This window comes from Notolabrus celidotus, chromosome 22 (assembly GCF_009762535.1).
Source record: "Notolabrus celidotus isolate fNotCel1 chromosome 22, fNotCel1.pri, whole genome shotgun sequence".
Lineage (NCBI taxonomy): Eukaryota > Metazoa > Chordata > Actinopteri > Labriformes > Labridae > Notolabrus > Notolabrus celidotus.
This window is the reverse complement of record NC_048293.1, coordinates 17,144,628-17,163,328: the sequence shown is the minus strand read 5'-3', so window position 1 is coordinate 17,163,328 and position 18,701 is coordinate 17,144,628. Positions and strand designations below refer to the sequence as shown.

The following is an 18,701-nucleotide window of genomic DNA, read 5'->3' as shown; positions in this document are numbered from 1 at the left end:
TCATGTTGTTTTGAGAAATGTGAGAAATTTCAGAGTTCCTGGGTCATCGTTTGAATTCTTTTCATAGCTCCCTGATTGGACCGATCTGCCCTTGTTTAGCTTCTAGCCTTCACTGATCATAAGTTGGTCGCTGTCTTTGCATAAACTGAGCAAAAGAACCCACAACTAAATCAATTCAATGTTCTTCTTTTTGAAATGTATCATCAATATACACTTAAAATTACCCTTTTCAAACCTTTCACAACAGAAGAAGATAAGTGCATTGAACGCTGCTCTTGTTACGTAAGCAGTTATTTCACAGCTTGAGCGATGACAGCTCATAGATGTTGGTTTTCCTGTTGAGAGTACAGTTTTCTCAGTTTGCAGGTTTTTTAGGAGCTCAGCAGTCAGTGGAAGTGATGGAATAAATGGAGACAGTAAACAAACAGATCCAAAAGATATGCTGATACATCTCAGCCCTCAACTCGGTCTGACAGAATAAAACCTGAGCCAATCAACAAGAAAAACTTTGGACTATCACTTTTTTAAACTTATACTTTTTGCCTCTATTGACAGGACAGCTGAAGAGAGACAGGAAATGGGGGGAGTAGAGAGTGGGGGAAGACATGCAGCAAATGGTCGGCCGGCCGGGAGTCGAGCTGGCGACCTCCGCGACGAGGACTGTAGCCTCTATACGTGGGGCGCTTAGACCACTAGGCCACCAGCACCCCTTTAGATGGTCACTTAAGTTTATTTCAGTGTTCAGTCATTGAAGTTACTTTTTTAGGTTCAGGTCACTCTGGCTACTTTTCCATTAAAGTCTATTTCAAAAAAAATAAAAGAAAGAAAAACATTCAACATATGTAACACTGTTTTCACTGCTTGATTCCAATCAAACCTCACACAGCTTGAAATCCTATCATATAATGAGGCCAAATAAAGTAAAAAACAATTCTCAGCTTGTTCAAACAGAACAGCTGCTCACCTTTATGGTATTTTGGAGGTTACAAAGCTATCTTTTTGAAAGGTGAAATGTTCTGACAGAGCTTTTGTTGCCCTGGATTCAGACAAGGTTTATTCAACAACGATGTACAAGCAACAGTGTGAGGACTCTGAGTGAGTTCTCTAAATGTAACAGGTCCTGCGTTCAGGCTGGTTGACGATGATCTTTACTGACAGCACAAAGCTGCATGACTGTTGACCTTCACTATAAAAAGCACCTCTGAATCTGAGAACAATATGTGACATTTCCACCGATGATTATGATAAAAGATCGCTGAAATAAAACCAGACTGTTGCTTCGCTAGAACCTCTGGAAGTTAAAGGGCAATACGCATTACAAAAAACGCCCTCAAACAGCAAAACAGACTGCCAAACAAAGGCAAAGTGCAAGGCATTTTAAGGGACTTTCTTTTGAACACTCATTGAAACAGACAAATGGCACAATGGATGAAATAAATCAATCAAATAATCATGTCCATCGTCTGTGCCCTCATCTCTGCACCTGTGTCCTGTATGAATTCAATTTTTAATGGAATTTCTAATGGGATTCTCCTCTTCTCCCTCTCCATCTGTTACACGCCGAACACATGCAACGGGGGATACACACACTAATGCACACACGCACATGCAGAGCTGGGGCTTCCCCCTCGGTTTTTCCATTAACAGCAGGTGTAAGACACCAATTAGATGCTGTGCAGCCTTTGGGAGCTGCACCACGGGCACCGAGAGGTTAATTATATCTGTTCACATCACAACTGGCCAGATGAAGTCCTGGAATGGGAGCGACCAAATCGAAGGGCTGAGACTTGAGGCCCAAAGGAGTCGATACCCTGATGGAGGTGATTAGCATAAATACAAAGGAGGCAGCGCTCACCTTGATACTGTATCTGAACGGATCTTTAATTAATCTTAAATGGTTTGATCGCTTACAGTGAGATTTAAGGGGAGAGTTATGCATGGACATTCATATGCACGGATATGCATGTGTACACATGAGTGCAATCACACATACCTGTGCACACACACATATTAATGATCTGAGCTGAAAATCATTTGCATACTAATCTGAAACATATGAATGCGTGACTGCACTTCATGTGTAAAAATCATCTTCATAGAATCAATTCTCTTCACTTGTGTGCTAACAGAACATCTATTTTGATACCTGAGTCTAAAAATAATGGCATCTCTGTGGGATTCTGCTGACTTGCATGATTTATTACAAGTTACCCTCCCCCTAGAAGTCAAAGCTCTGCAGAGCACATTTAGTGTTTCTATGCAGACTGGAAGTGTCCTACACTGTTCTGTTTCTGGCTCTTTCATGGTATTTTTAAGTATCCCTGACATCCTGCTCAAGGACTTCTGCAGAATGCGTCTCATCTTCTGACCTTGTGATGTTCTGCACTTGCACACAGAGTGAACTTGATGATGGACACACAAACACACAGATAAATACACACACATGACCAGAGAGGGCTTCTCTCTTTCATGTTCAACTGCCAGAAGCTTGAGTTACACAGACACACACACACACACTCGCAGTCACACGCAGAGTATGTATATTTAGCACAGGAACTCGCTCACTCCTGCTTTACATGCCTGATTGTTTTAGTGGGTCATGCTGAGCTGAGCGAATGTGTGTCAGTGGAGGAAAAGATAAGAGAGAGAGAGAAAGAGAGAGAGAGAGAAACACTCAGCTCAGACAACAAATGGCATCTCCTACCCGCTGGCTCACCAAGAGGCTGTTTCCATGAGTACGCCGACTCTGACCTTGTTTCTGTTTAAAATGCAGAACATCAAAGATAACCACACCAGGCATGACAGAATCTGTGTAATTCCAAGAGGACAAAATACTTCTGAGTTTATACAAATGTGTGAACTGTGCAACTACCAGAGAGCAAAGTATCATTTGGCTCAAGTTAAAATGTCTGCAGAGGAGGAAGAAATAAAATGTGTCTTCATAAAGAGGTTTGATCAATAATGTTACTGCTGAGAAATGTAACTGATGTATGTCACTTATGTAGAAACTGCACAGAAGCTAGTGATGTTTTATGTTAAAGAGACTTATACTGCACAACATTTTGCTCAAATCAATTCTGATTGGGCAATATGGATTCCATAAAGTATAACAGAACTGGAATTTTAACAAAGCATATATTTATATACCAAAAATGCTAAGTTATGTGGATACACATAATCAAACTTTCACTAAATATTATTTGGTCTGTGTTGACCAAGCTGGTGCCACTGACTCCCATGCAACCAACAGAAAACAAATATAGAAACACAGGTCAATGTAGAAACTATAAGGGCCTGTTGTTAATGTCTTCACTCTCATTTGAAAATAGTTTTGAAAATCTCTTCACTCATCAATGTCACTTCTACCTTCTTCTTCTATCACTTCTACCAATCAAACTCAAGAAGGGGAGGGACTTCTGATATCAATTTTGTCAACAATTGTGGAGGAGAAACTATCTTCATTCACGTTTCTCAGGTTGCAATTTCAATGTCTAAAGCTGCTGCTGATGCCATGAAAAAATCAAATATTAAAATATTTGTCCTGAAATAAAGCTAATGTTAAGCAAACAGTGCAATTCAAAACCGTGGGCGTGGTCACTACCAAGGACATTAGAAGTACCATTAGGCTACCTTTCTAACCTATTAACACTAAGTGCTGGTGAGAGGCACTCTTATATTGAGGTTGTGAGTGCTGTCAATGCTAAAAAACACTGTTAGTGGACACAGGCCCTATGTTAAGTGTCAATAGTTAACGAGTTCACAGTTACCAAGGAGCAAGAGGGAGTGTCATTGGGGTGAAATGGATGTTGCTTGCAACTTTTAACTAATGCAAACTGTTGTAGAACTTTCATTTAAAAGCAATATTATACTCAAGGTTGTACAGATACCAGAAATATCATCATTGCTGTGATTTGCATATCAGCATTGTGCCAGCTGTCGCAGTGCCAGAGATAAAAACTAATGCACTAATATTTCAGCACAACAGCACTTGTGTGTCCTTTGCAAGACTCTTGCCAACTCACAGTCCTGCTCTAAGAGGTCACTCAATGTGGATTGATAATGATGCCAGGATACTTATGGACAAAGACAATAACTTACAGTGTTGACCGTTTCCCCCCCAACACCCTTTCTAATAACTGGTGGAGGAACACTAAAGGGACACCAGTGTGGAGGAATGGCACTACCAGGATATTGTACTGCTTTCAATACGCAGGTGGCATCATTTCTCAACTGGCAGCAAGGGCAGCCTCATCTCTGCTGGCTCAAAATGATTTCAAACACACACACACACTCTCACACACACAAAAACAGACAGACATGCACAGCTTGACTCTCCTGCAGCACAATCTGCTGTTTTAGACAACACACCACAGAGCAGGAGAGTCTATTTGCTGCTGTCTTGCTTCACACACTGAATCTGGCTGTAACATTTAATGGGCTCACACTGTCACTGCGTGTATCTGTTAGCAGTTGAGGGCTCTTTATTCTGCAGCATGAAAGTGAAAGTGCAGGGCGAACTCTTATCAGTGCAGAGGGCGGAGAGAGACAGAAAAAAAAAAACGTGACTCGTGACTACAGAAGAGCAAAGCAGCCGAGCTCAATATCTGCCTGTCTGGAGATAAAACAAGGAAGCACTCTGAGCTCCACTTGGGGCACTCGCACAAGATCAAACAAAGAGCGTGGGAGAGTGTGGTGGAGGGATGAAGGGTGAAGGGGAGACGGAGAAAGATTGAGAAAGAGGGGAAAGGACAGAAAGAGGTAGGGTGATATAAACTAAAAGTATTTAGCATGAGTGAGGGAGACAGGAGGATGATAAAAAAAAAGCTGAGAGTGGTTCATGGTTTCACTGACACGGCAATGGGAAATCAATGATGGCCTTTAAATGAATCAGCTGCATCGGATGAGTTATCCCATCCAGATCAATTTTTATTAAACTGCTTCTCTGAAACATGTTACGGCTTACAAAGAAACATCACTTCGTTTTCTATTTTCTCTCACTGTTGCTTATTTGACATTTTGGTCCAACTTTGCATAAGTATACATGTTGTCAGAGTAAAAAAGAAAATGGAAGAGCCAGGAAAAATGCTCCAATGAGTGAGGCAAGTGCATATATTGTGTTAAATCAAAATTATCAAAAAGCTAAGAGTTACTTTATTGAGCAGTATTTCACCTGAAGGAGGTTCTTAATTCAGAATAAATCAATGTAAAGAACGTTATATAGATACTTTTTAAACAAAGTGTCACTATATCATCTAAATGAAGGAAACAGAAATCAATCTGAGAACCACACACACACCAACAAACAGAACCACCCTCGTCTCCCCCTCCCTGGCATCATTCCTCACTTGGCTACTGTGCTCAGTAACGTGAGCTTTAATCCTAATCCCTCCACACGTGCCATCATGAATCAGGGTTTGCAAGGATACACCTATAGATGCACAGCCAAGATGTAGAGGAGACTGCAAGGAACGTGTCATCCCTCCTGTGAATCAAACACCTTCAACAAACATCAAACAAGCCTTGGTCTTACTTCATTTTCACCTCCCCGCCCTGCACGTCTGTCCCCTCCCTCTCTGCACTACAGCTGACTCAAACTTCCCTCCTTTCTTATTTTGCACCTTCAGTTCTTTTTGCTTCTGATTTCTTGGTATACCTTTTCCCTTAGTGGCATGTTCTGGTGGCATCATGGTTTTCTGCCACTGTCGGCAGGGCGAGGGCTGTGCCAGCGAGCCTGTGGGTGCACATTGCTGAGTCTGGAGATAAAAGGATGTTTGATCCAAATCTAAGCCGACATCACTAGTTCAAAAGGTAAAAGAACAAATCTCAGGATTTGATTGGATGGAGAGGCTGGGAGCTTTGCGATGATCATGAGAGTGTGATCATGAGTATTATTGCATGGGAAGCAAGCTGGAGTTACTTATTAAACAGATTTACGTATTAACACATTGGAGGCTTTTGTTGCTTTAAGAGAATGAACAAGGGGTTTCTTTATCTTGTGCCTCTGCGGTCATTATTACGCACATTATGGCTACATATTCCGCATGCCAAATACGATCAAAGAGTTAGATTTACTACCTTCCATGTAGATTCTGGCTTCAGCTTCTTACTTTTAAAATAGACGCTAGCTTCTGGCATTTTAACTTGCTATAGCTTGCAGATATAAACCAATGAAACATATCTTTAACTGCAAAATGGCTTCACAGGAAGAGTTATTAAACCACCAAAGTCATTAGACCTTCTGATGAACTAGATATTTTGTCAATCCATCACATAGTTTTTGAGTCATATCAGTGGGTGGATCCATGACTGGGCTGCCACTGAAACACTGCATGAAAGGTTTTAAAGGTCATATCCTATTTTTGGGTTGACACCTTTGAGATTCATACTTTTGGGACAGATAACTTTTTCGGAAATGATACTTTAAGAGTTGTTCCTTTTGGATTTATTCTTATGGAATTATTTTTTTTAAGTTATGTTTTTGGGCATTTCTGCCTTTATTGGATATGAAAACTGGAGACAGACAGGAACCATAGGGAGTAGAGAATGGGGGAAACCTTCAGCAAATGGTAGAGGCAGGGAGTTGAGCCTACAACGACTGGGACAAGGACTGTAACCTCTGTATATGGGGCATGCAAGCTTGGATGGCTAGGCAAACAGTACCCCCCATAGACTGATACCTTTTGAAACTTCATTCTTGGTTTGAAACTGGAGTATCTCCCAGGATGGAGATACTGGGGTTTAAAACCTTTGAGATTAATATCTATAGGTTCAATCTTTTTGTGATTGATCATTTTGGGGCTGATTCTTTAAGAATTGATACTATAGCGGTGGATGCTTTTAGGGTTGATCCTTTTGGGACTGATACATTGAGTTTGATACTTTTGGGGTTCACACTTTTGGTCCTACAAAATACTTTTTTTCTGTCATTTAACAAAGTAATCACACTATCAATAACATAAAAATAGGCTGTTGAGGCTTAACAGCAGGTAAATTAGGGGAAATAACCTGCATGCTCCTTTAAAGTGGCAACAATGTCAATCAAACACTTCCCTTCCCATAACCGGAGCAAAAATCTTGCCCCGTTCGACATGAGAACAACAGTAAATTCTATAAAAACAACTGAATCAAATTACCAGGAACACAACACAGACTAATCCAATCAGAGCTGTCCTCTTCTTCAGGACCACCAGACTGCAAATGTAATTTAAGTGATCTAACACAGGGAACAAGAGCTCCTCCAAAGCATTCACTTCCTCAATCAGCAGTAACTAGCATGTGTGTCTGTGTGTCCGAGTGCGTAATGAGGCTAATTTTCAGTTAGCCTGATGAGCCACTGTAGCTCTGACCTCCCGAGGACAAAGCATGCAGCCTGCGCGTGCGTATGCAGTTTAGCTGACCCAGTCTCTGAATATTCGCGTGGTTGGATGCTCCACAACACACAGGCAGAGAGAGAGAGAGAGGGAGAGAGAGAGAGAAAGGAAGAGGCCATGAATGACATCATTGACTTTTGCTTTAAGCTGGGTTGGGTTCAGCTGGACAGCAGTATGATATCACTTTGCCTACAGGATCAACACACACACAAACACAGTGGTCCTGCAGATGTGTGAGCGTCCTTCAAACACTCACACGCACAGTGAACTCAAGCTCACCTAATTATGCAGTCTGTTGGAACGGCGAACAAGGCCTAGTTCCCCTGCTATGAATTTATTGTGTATTCAGGTTTTGTGTGTGTAAAGGAAAGAAAGACAGAAAGATAAAAAGAAAGCAGGGGGTTGGAGGTTGGAAAATCCCTGGCAACAGGCCCTGAGCAGCATGTCTTACTTCATCAGCCTTCTCTTGGAGAGGAAACATGACATTGTAAAGGATTACAAACAACCTTGCAGAATAAGAAAACTCAAAGGCGCTACTTCTGGGTGTTGGTCATGACTTGGCAACGTGTAGAAACTGTTAAATCAGGAGCTAATGAAATTTAGACAAGTTGAGGATCAGATACTCTATATCTAACAATTTTCAACAAATCCGAACCAAATCCAAGTCCCTGCAACAATCATCTGTGAGTTTACTAAATAATTTGTAAAAAGATGCTTGATGTAATCACTGAGAAAATAGCCAAACTTCACATCCTGCTAGCTTGTATCTAGCTAGCTGTAGCAGACGTTAGCCTGAGGCACACAGTACGTGATACTTAGCTAACTTACAGCTAACATTGATAATTAACAGTACTAGAGCAGCTTAGTCGGACAGTCCTCCTCTACTTTATCCTCCATCTGTTTTGACACAATGTCTCCATCCTGTTAGCATCTTCAGTTCAAAAATGATTAGTGGTGTGTAGTTGCAACTAGGGATGTACATAATTAATCGATTATCAATTAATTGTTTGCTAAGAAATTACTCGAAACGCGCATTTTTGTTTTCAGTTTTCCGTCACGTGGAACAAACATCATGTGGTCTCATATTACACTCAGCTATCAGGGAGGTGTTTTAAGTTTAAAGCATGTTTCGATGTGAATCAGCTGACTAAAGGTGTTGCGCACAGCGGAGACGCTCAGCTGGCGGCTGCGGCTGTGCGTCAGGTCTCCATGAGCGCTTTTTAAAGAGTATCATTAGGCAACTGCTGCCAACAATGACACAGACACGAAGGTTGACAACTTTAAACAGGCCAACAGACTGGTGGGAATTGCTAGCACGCTGTGTTTGCAGACCAGCAACATCAGAGCTTTTCTGCCGCTGGACTGATTATGACCCGGTTGCGCTCCCGGCTGACACCTGATAAAATACACGTTTATTTTTCTCAATAAGAACGAGTAGGAAGGAAACTGGACACTGTGAGTCTGAAGTACTTTTTGTTTGTATTATGAGCCTTCACTTTATAAGACTATGTCCGCCGAGAATATTTTTATGAGCCTGATCGTTGATAATCAGGGTAAACACACACCCATATTCAAGACCATCAGTTATATGTTGCTGTAGAAAATATAACTTAGGGGGATAACAATGTATTTGGCCTTGTTTTTCAATTGAGAATAATAAAGTTTTTTTTAATTGATTAATTGATAATTGATCGTTAACATGTCCAAAAATCGATCATGGAAAATACTTCAAATGTACATCCCTAGTTGCAACAAATGACCAATGCTATCTGCTATCCCTGCTATCTTATCAAAAGCAAACAAAGCACAGTCTGTAATTAGCTAATTAGCAGGAACTTTTTATGTGAAAACAAACAGTTGTGTTGCTTTTGGTGACTCTTAGACGACGGGCAGTTTGGCACATGCAACCAATGTCAATATGAACCCAAAGTAAGCAAGTTGACACAACATGCTAAGCCTGCTGCCATCACAACCTGACCCTGTAAGAAAATTGATGGATTGATGGATGCTACCAAAAGATGTCATCCCTTAGCTTAATATCTCATCACAGAATTGCTGCGGGACAACCCCAGGGCCCCGCCTTTACCCAGCGGGGCTTTAAGACCCTGCTCTCCTCTGTGCCTGTTTGCTCTAATACTTAACTTCTTTATCAAATCCCTCAGCCTCAAGGGCAACACGTGCCCGCTGTCATACTGATACACCGCTCTTACCTCTGCACTGTAATTTCTGTAATTCGTAAAGGTCGTCTGTTTCCTCAGAGGAAAACTTGACACTATTCTGACACTCTACAACGACTGCTACACCTGTTTTTCAGGTCAGTCCGATAGACCTACCTCCGCTGTTATCTTTGGCGCTGTCAGCGTTTTGCTCATCACACGGGAACCTGACATGTGAGCACAACTGAGGAAATATCACTTCTTTTCCCTCAGGTACTTTGGATCAGAAATCAGTTTAACTTAGACTGCATGCCATCAAAAATAAAGCTGACAACTCATCCTCGATTTGTTTAAGGACTTGGTGTACATATGGAAGTTATCCAAGTTTGGGAAGCTGAACCTTTCAGATATCATTCCATTTTGCCTGACCTATATCTCATCTTTCCGCTTCTACAACTCTGTCTCTTTGTCTGCACCACTGTCCCTGCAATTACTATAAATTTAATGAGGGAAGTCCATAAGGGATAAAAGCTTTTAACTAGATTCCCCTCATCAGTGATTCATGAAGTAAAGAGGTACCAGCCAGTATTCCAAGCAGGAGACACCCCTGTGTATGACATCCATGATTTGCCCTGACAGACACCAGTATTCCCCCATCCCATCGACTGATGGTGCTTACACAGCGCAGTAAAGATTATGGATTTTTTCTTTATCCACCAAAGGCTATTATGCTACTCCATGCTTCAACAGTTACACTTGGTAACCACATGGTCATAGCAACTGCAAAGGAGACACTGAGAAATGTTCATGTACATTACAAGCAACAAGGAAACTACAGTGACAGGGGCGAGGGCAGACTCTCTTTGGGTCACGGTTTTGTAAATCTGCTCAAATCAGCACTGCAGCTCATTTGGACGTCCCTCTAATACAGTGGTGGTCTCTATTGGTGACACCGGTCATTGTGTTTGGGATAATCCCCTTTGTGCAGGGGGCTCACTAACTGTACATAGTTAGTATGCAGACAGTGTGCGTCGCACTCACAAACCTAACTGAACTTGGAGTTTTAAACCAGGATAAATTCACTTATTTTGCATGCAGTGGAGTAGCTTTTGTATTTTCAGACACAGCTGTAGAGACTTAAGAGCAGAAACTAGAGCGTTTTGGACACAGAGCTCATTCTGATGTCATTCTGATGTGTCATGCAGCTTTCCTCCTTCCCTGAGTCACCCTCTCTCCCGCCCATCAACAGCAGCAGCCTGAAGTACCGTTTCTCCCTCTGCATGCTAATAAATTATATTAGTGCAGCAGGGAACATGGGCAATAGTGTCTGTCCTGTTCTGTCATTCCAGTTCTGCCAACAGGGGGGAAATGTATTCATAACAGAGTCCTCATCCCATCAAGCAGAACCAGAGTAATCAGGGCAACGCTGAGCTAAGGACTGCTCCCCCTGTCTTTGTTTATTGGCTCTCCTGATGGCTGCTGGCTCACATTCACTGTTGACATGATTCTGGCCTTGATTTCTAGAGACTTTCCTTCACTCCTACAGTGTGTTTTTCTGTAAATATATCCACTGTCCATGTGTTAACAATCAAATGCTTTCATGCTAGGTTTTAACAAAATCTCCAAGAGGTTTAATAACGAAGGAAAATATCAAGCACTATGACATTTAAGATGAACTTCTTTCCACCCTTGATTTCAGAGCATCTCCTTCAACTCTCTGACTCTGTATTCCTGTTTACCATCAGATGTGTTTAAGCTAGTTTGCTCGCTAAGTGTCTGCTAGCTCTAACAGCAAGCAAGGTGAAGTGACATGCACTGTAACTTAAAAGATAACCCTTTTTACTCTTGGTTTGAGGCCATTTCCCACGATCCTTCAGTCTGTCTTTTATAAATGTCTCTGTTAAAATATTTCTTATTCACTGTTTTATACCTTTAAAGCTATCTAACCTCAAAAAACGAAGAAATGCAATATACAATAAGAGAGAAGATTAACTTTTTTCATCCATAACTCAAGAAATTTCCTTCAATCCTATTTTTTATTTTAAAGCTCCTGCAAGGTCAAAGCAGTACATTTTTCTCTTTGCTGATTTTGTACTGGATATGTGATGTTAAGTTTTTCTGACAAGACAAGACTTTTCACAATCAAATATATCGCTCGTCGAGAATCTTTGCAACGGAAAATGTAAACAAAGGCTGTTTAATTGGCCTTAATACGTTGATCTGCCCCCTACCCTGCAGCTGTAGCTTGAAGCATTCAAAATAACTTTATATAAACAATATATCTTTGTGCTGATGGTCTTCTTTACTTTATAGCCCAAAGAGAGGCATCAGTATTGTTTTCGGTCTGTTTCATGACCAGCTAAAAAAACTCATCACAGGAGCTTTAAATAAACACTTTCAATGTGTTCAAAATCAGATGCTTGATTTCTTGTGGATGGACAGAAATCATCCTGCATGGGTTAAAACAAGAAAGGGCCATGCATTAGAACATAGCAGACAGATCAATGGAGTTTAACAGTACTTTTTTCTGCAAGTGTCTTCTATCAATGCCAGCTTTTTGTGTCTGACAGGTTAAAAATGAGTGTAAATATCACGCTCTATGACATAAAATATGACTCTGGAGTTAAAATAGCTCGTGTCTATAGCAGCACAAAAACACACACGTCTACTTGGTGTCAAGTTTAGCCAGTCAGCTGGTGACATGTCAAACCCACAGAAACAACATGCAGCAGAAGGAAAGGGGGGAGGAAGAGGATTAGTAAGTACCGTTGCAGAACTGTAGCAGTGATGAGGTGTCATACAAGCTGCTGTAGCTGGAAAAGCCGTCCTCCATTCTCAACCTCTGCTGCGCTCCTCTGCGCTCCCTCTGTTATCCACCCTGCTCTTTCTCTCGCGCTCTCTCTCTCTTTCACTCTCTCTTTCCCTCTCTCTCTCTCCGGTGACTCCCCTCCGTTAGTTCAGCGTTCACTTGGCACTCCCTCCATTCACTCTGCACGGGTCAGACTCCCTGGGTGAGACACCATGGCAACCCATTCACTCCGATTTTGTCATGTGAACTCCAACCTCTCCTCTTTCTGCAAAAAGTCCTGAAGTGGAGGAGAAAACCCTCCCTGCTGAAGACCGAGCTGCACCAGACAGAAGTTAAAGAGGCTGCTGGTGGTTATGTTTTCCTCTTCTCTCGTTTTCTCCTCCCTCCTCTTGCTCGTCTTCTCCTCCCTCTCTTCTCCTCTTGTCCTCTCAGGGAGAAGCAGCTGTGTGTCGTTAGCTCTCGCTGATCTCCAGCAGAAAAACAGCTTAAAGAGGGCTTGAGCTGAGCGCAGGGAGGCTCTGCTGCGTGTGTGTGTGTTTGTGTGTGTGTGTTTACGTCTATGTGTGTGTGTGTGTTTAGATAAAGCTCGGGACAGCCCAGCCTTCCCCTGTCACACAGTGTGGACGAGTCAGAGCGAAAGGGGGGCTGGGCCTCGCGGATAGAGCCTCCTCCTCCTCCTCCTCCTGTGTCATGGTAGAAGAGGAGAGAGGAAGAGAGGATGAAGAAAGAAAGAGGTTACCGTAGACTAAAAGGAGTTGAAGAAAAAAGAAGGAGTGGGAGAAAAGAGGATGAAGTAAAGGAGGAGAGGGATGGAAAAGTGGGACAGGACATGAGAGGAGAAGAAGGGAAAGGAGAAGAGGTGAAGGAACAAGGTGGAATAAAGGTTAGGGTAAGACAAAGAGTGCAGGTTGAAAGGGAGGAATGAGGGAAGGAGAGGAAGCAAGAGATGGGATGGGGGAAAGAGGATAAAGTAAAGGAGGAGAAGGATGTAAAAGTGGGACTGGACATGAGAGGGAAAGGAGGATAAATGAGAAGAAAGGAAAGGAGAAGAGGGAGGGAACAAGGTGGATTAAAGGTTAGGGTAAGACAAAGAGTGCAGGTTGAAAGGGAGGAATGAGGGAAGGTAGAGAGAAGGGGGAGGAGAGGAAGCAAGAGATGGGATGTGGGAAAGAGGATAAAGTAAAGGAGGAGAGGGATGTAAAAGTGGGACTGGACATGAGATGAAAAGGAGGATAAATGATAAGAAAGGAAAGGAGACGAGGTGAGAGAACAAGGTGGAATAAAGGTAAGGGTAAGACAAAGAGTGCAGGTTGAAAGGGAGGAATGAGGGAAGGTAGAGAGACAAGGGGGAGGAGAGGAAGCAAGAGATGGGATGGGGGAAAGAGGATTAAGTAAAAGAGGAGAGGGATGCAAAAGTGGGACAAAACATGAGAGGAAAAGGAGGATAAATGAGAAGAGGTGATGGAACAAGGTGGATTAAAGGTTAGGGTAAGACAAAGAGTGCAGGTTGAAAGGGAGGAATGAGGGAAGGTAGAGAAAGAAGGGGGAGGAGAGGAAGCAAGAGATGGGGCATAAGTAGAAAGGGAGTAAGAGGTAAGAAGAGGAGGGGGAAATAGGATGAAGTAGGTGAGAGGGATATAGGAGAGGAAAGGTAGGAAAGGAGACACACAAGAAGAGACAAGAGGAAAGCCGTAAGGCAGAAAGGGCAAATATAAGGGTTGAGGAAGTGAGGGGATAAGTAAAGGAGGTAAGGAAAGGAGGTAAGAAGATAAAAGAGGGAGAGGTGAGGACAAGGTTTCTAGAGGGAAGGAGGGAAAGTGAAAGGCCAAACATGAGAGAATAGGAATGGAAAGAAGAGGAGTGGAGATGGATGAAGACAGATAAGAAGAAAGAGGTGGAGGAAAGGAAAGGAAAGGAAAGGAAGGAGCTGGCAGAGTAAGTGTAGTATTCCCCTTCACTTTCAAACTGATACACACACACACACACACACACACACACACACATACCCACAGATGGTATGGAGTCATATGGGGACACACTGTAATAGACCAGCGTCACGTCTCTCCTGCAGCCACACACTCAGACTGAACGCTGGCAGAGCATCACTGCTGTGGCTGAAACACGATTATCATTCTGTCCTCTGTGTGTCTTATCTGCCACTCTGCAGCCTGCACTGAGAGCGAGGGATCTTTAAAACAAGGCCGAGAGGGGGAAAGAATGAAAGGGAGACTAGAGGGGGACTGAGAAAAGAGAGGAATAAATGGGCTGGACGGGGGGAGGGGGAAAGGAAAGAGAGTGTATAGAGAGAAGGAGCAAATTAAAAAGTGAACAGGGTGGTAGTTTCGTGGGGGGTAAAGGGGGGATACCCTTATAGAACTGGGGGTTCTGTATGTGCATGTGCAGGAAGAGGGGGCTCTTTGCATTATTTATAGCCCAAGCTTGCACAGAAAATAATCAGCCTCAAGAAGACAGAGTCTGTGGCCTACATCCTCGCCTGAAACATTCCCCCCTTTTTGTGCAAGATCACAAGACATCACCAACAAAAGCTCCATGAAAGGATTTGTTTCTCTCTCTGTTTCTAAAGCAGCCCAGCAGGTGAGATATAATCTGCAGGTATCTCTCATAATACCCACAATCCTTTCTGGTTCAAAGGTGGCCTTGGGTATATTTGACCTTCTCCAGGAGCATGAAAGGGATGCAGTGAAGCACCTTTTAATGGTTGATCGGTTTCTGGTTCAAGGCCTCCATGTTGCTGACCTCAGAGCTGCAGCCCTCTTGTTCTCTCCTTCCTCCTCTCCCTCAGGAAAACGCTGCACTCTGCTTCACTTATTACACAACAACACCCAACCACCAAAACTCAGCAGAAGACAGGATTATATGTGAGGACAAGGTGGTCTTTGTTGACCCATGTTGCATTTACACACTGCAATGGTTGTTTTGAAGGATCACATGGATATTTCATTTCAAAACACAGACAGAAAGTGACGTTAAGTGTCGACCTTTACACTTTACTTTTATTCCTGCAGCTACAGTTAATGCTCTTAAACAAGACTGTGGAGAAATACAGCAGGGTATTTGCATTTATTCAGAAAGTATGCGGTCAGGCTTATTAGATCACAATAAATAAGGGACTACTTTATCTGTGAGTTCTGTTTAAGATGCATCAAGAGGCCTCCACAGCCAGTGTTTTGATCCAGATATAGAGGAATCCCATGCAAGCCAGCAACACACCCTGTAAACATCCTTTGTGTTTTTGTTCTGCAGCCTGAGACTCACACTGGTGTTTTGTCTAAAAGGTTGGTCAGATTATTCCAAATCTCTTTGCAGGCCAGATTTGGGGCGTAGATTAAGGACAGGTCTGGTTTTCGTGTCTCTGCGCATATGCTCACGTGAGAAGAAGCAACTCAAACTAGGGTACATATTCCCTCCAAAATCCCCTCCCCATGGGTCCCTAAACCCCACCTACCACCCCCGCGGGTGGCAGGTGGTGGAGCTGCTGCTTCTGCTCCACCCCTCCTCTCTCCACATGTCCTTTTGAACTTTTCCCTCCCACCATCCGTCAGTAAATCCAGAGGGTGCATAAACACACACACACACGCACACATGGACTCACAATATAAACAGGATAGTGCAGAGCAGGGTGTGAGGGTATCTCACTTCTACTAACAAACACTGAAAGTGCACCACCCACGACAGGCAATGTGTGAGCTCCAACCATATGTATGGACTGATCCAAAGATTAGAACTTAACTTTTTAATCAACATGAAAATATGAGTTCTTACTTTGCTGTGACTCAAATCTGCTTTATGTAAAACTAATGAGGAAACTTAGAGTCAATGTGTGTATTCTTATATTAACAGTTAAACAAAATGTAATCTGAGACATTAATGTAAAACACTCTGGCTTTAAAGACATTTGCAGCTAAGTTTCTGTAGCTCACTTTTTAGTGACCTAATTTAGAACGTCACTGATTTGGTTCACGATACGATACGATACGATACAAAACGATACGATATGATGCCAAACAATATGATGTGTTACAAAAAAATACAATACGATATCATACAATATGAAAATGACAGATATTTATTTAAATAGGATCAAGTCTGAAGCAATTAATTCTATTAGTTAATTTGTAATTCCTGTCCCTTGATGACAAATAATATGATAAGAGAAAATTTACACTTAAAGGAGGTCCAATAGAAACCACTCACAGCTGACAGAGTTAGATTTATAGACAACCTGCAGGGTCAGAACACATGCAGATATCTTATCATAATACAGCTGGAAAAAATTCAGAGTCTTGCTTAAGAGAGTTTCAGTAAGAATTCTTTGGCATCAGGCCTTCTTTGCTTTCTCCACCGGCCTGCTGTTTTTACAGCTTTGGTCCCTAGGAGGAACCTGAAGGTCGTACTCATACCAAGTCTGTTGTTCTTTTTTTTCTTACGAAGACAGAAAATAAACTGCTGACATTAGTTCTATCGCCAGTTGATCAGTCAGCCTGTCAGTGGGCCAGGATTATACCCAATCAAATCCAGATCAGAGGAGGAAACAAGGTCAATCCTCTGTATGATCCAGCCACCATCTGTGAGCCTGTTCTGGTTATTGGGCTGTTTTGTGCTTTACACCATGAGTTAATCCAACCAGGGTTCCTGATGATTCATACAAACATTGAAAATCAAAATAATCCATAATCTTTACAGTAAGGCATGCTACACAGCTTAAGAATGAAAACATGTCTTGATGAAATTTTAGAGCGAGTTAGTCTGCACAAACAAGTTAAACATTACAGTGATGCTGGGAAAAATGCCAGACTTAACAAAGTAGGTCTTCTTAAAAAAACTTGTCAACTCATAAGAAAATAAGACTAAGAAAAACAATACCATTAGAAAAAACACAATACCAGAGTTCATAAATGGATCCCAAATCAAATATAAACTTGTAATTGTTCATTTTCTCACGTATGAAAAAGGAGAGGTGATTGTGTAAAGTCTAAGTTGTAAATGTAGCAGGAGGTAGCAAAGGTCACCCAGTATAATCCAACAGGGAAGATAGAGCAAATATATCTTCATTGTGACAGAAGTGTTACTCATTTATTTCCCTGGAGATAACATTCATATTGACAGTTCATAAATTGAGCTGTCACCATGCAAACTATCGTCTTAAAGGAATGTGTGTTTACTAAAACGACCACAAGATCAGGTCAAAATCTCAATATTCCTTGGATTGGTTTCCAGTTTTGGTTTTTGAAATACCTTTTATACCCCTTTGTTTCCCTCAGCCTCGGCACAGTTGTATGTTTTTCGCGCTAATGCCAAATGTTGATATGCAAAAAAATGTGTAGTCATGCTAGCTTGCTGGTGTTAGCCTTTAGCTTAGAGAAATTATCCCCTTTAAGTAGCCTCCAGCTGCTAGCTAGCTGTAGACACTAAAATATAGAGACAAAAAACAAGTTATTATACAGAAACATTTAATCTTGAATGAGCTGTCAGTCATGTGTTTTAAACCTTTCCTGCTTCCTCTGGTTTTCCCGTTCTTAAATGCACAGATCGTATCATTGTCCTTGACACTTACAGACTCCACTTTTAGAAATATAACAGTTTTTTTTAATCCTGTAACATCTTATCTTACCTTAGGCTATGGTAGATAGTGCCAAGATCAATTTTAAGGCATGACAGTGTGACAGCTCATAACAGTATGTGCTATTGATTCAGCTGGATCACCAGAAGAGGCTGGACCTGCAGAGGATGTAGTACACCCTGTGACTGACAGGTTTTCTCTGTCTAATAACTGTCTGGACAGCAGAGAAGAGATAGAGGTGAGGAAAGATAGATTAAATGTGAGAGGAGAAAATAAGTCAGCTGAGTGACTGTTAAAGATACATAATTTCAACCTGCTGGGGGAAAATAACCTGTCATCACTGATAAATGCTTATCAGAGCAAACTTCAAGTCCAGATGAAAAGACATTTTATGACACCAAATTATCCAACATCATGATTTTCTATTTAAAAGTCCAGTCCACTGTTAAGCTATTATCTGCTGTGACCGCGAAAGAGAAACAAATGTTTTAATTAAACGCTCTAAGATGAGCTCGAAGAGCTATGAAAGTTTCTGTCATCATGAATTATGAGGAGGAAATGTGACCTACTTTCAATGAGGGAGAATCCAACAGAGTGATAATGTTTATTTCACAGCTCTGCTTTGGAGAAACCGGAGGGTACTACATCAGACAGAATACGGGGATCTGATGTCAATATGTAGGTTAAACCAACAACATAAAACATTATTTTCTACTTAACCCACGGCCCTACCCACGGCAAATTATTCTGCTGTAAGTGAATCAGATAAGCTAAATGTCTAGCTT

General features: G+C 41.9%; 1 protein-coding gene across 8 annotated transcripts in view; it reads right to left on the bottom strand.

The window, feature by feature from the left end:
• eml1 (EMAP like 1) overlaps positions 1-18,701 on the bottom strand; it is a 66,999-nt gene that overhangs the window by 28,420 nt on the left and 19,878 nt on the right. For 2 of the 8 annotated variants that reach the window (XM_034675239.1, XM_034675240.1), the window contains exon 1: positions 12,293-12,968. The exons of 2 other annotated variants lie outside the window; for them this stretch is intronic. In XM_034675239.1, coding sequence (XP_034531130.1) covers positions 12,293-12,359 — 67 coding nt within the window. In that variant the 5' untranslated portion in view covers positions 12,360-12,968. Of the gene's footprint in view, positions 1-2,704; positions 2,759-12,292; positions 12,970-18,701 lie in introns of those variants that run through there. 4 more of the 8 variants (XM_034675236.1, XM_034675237.1, XM_034675238.1 and 1 more) reach the window with 4 other exon arrangements.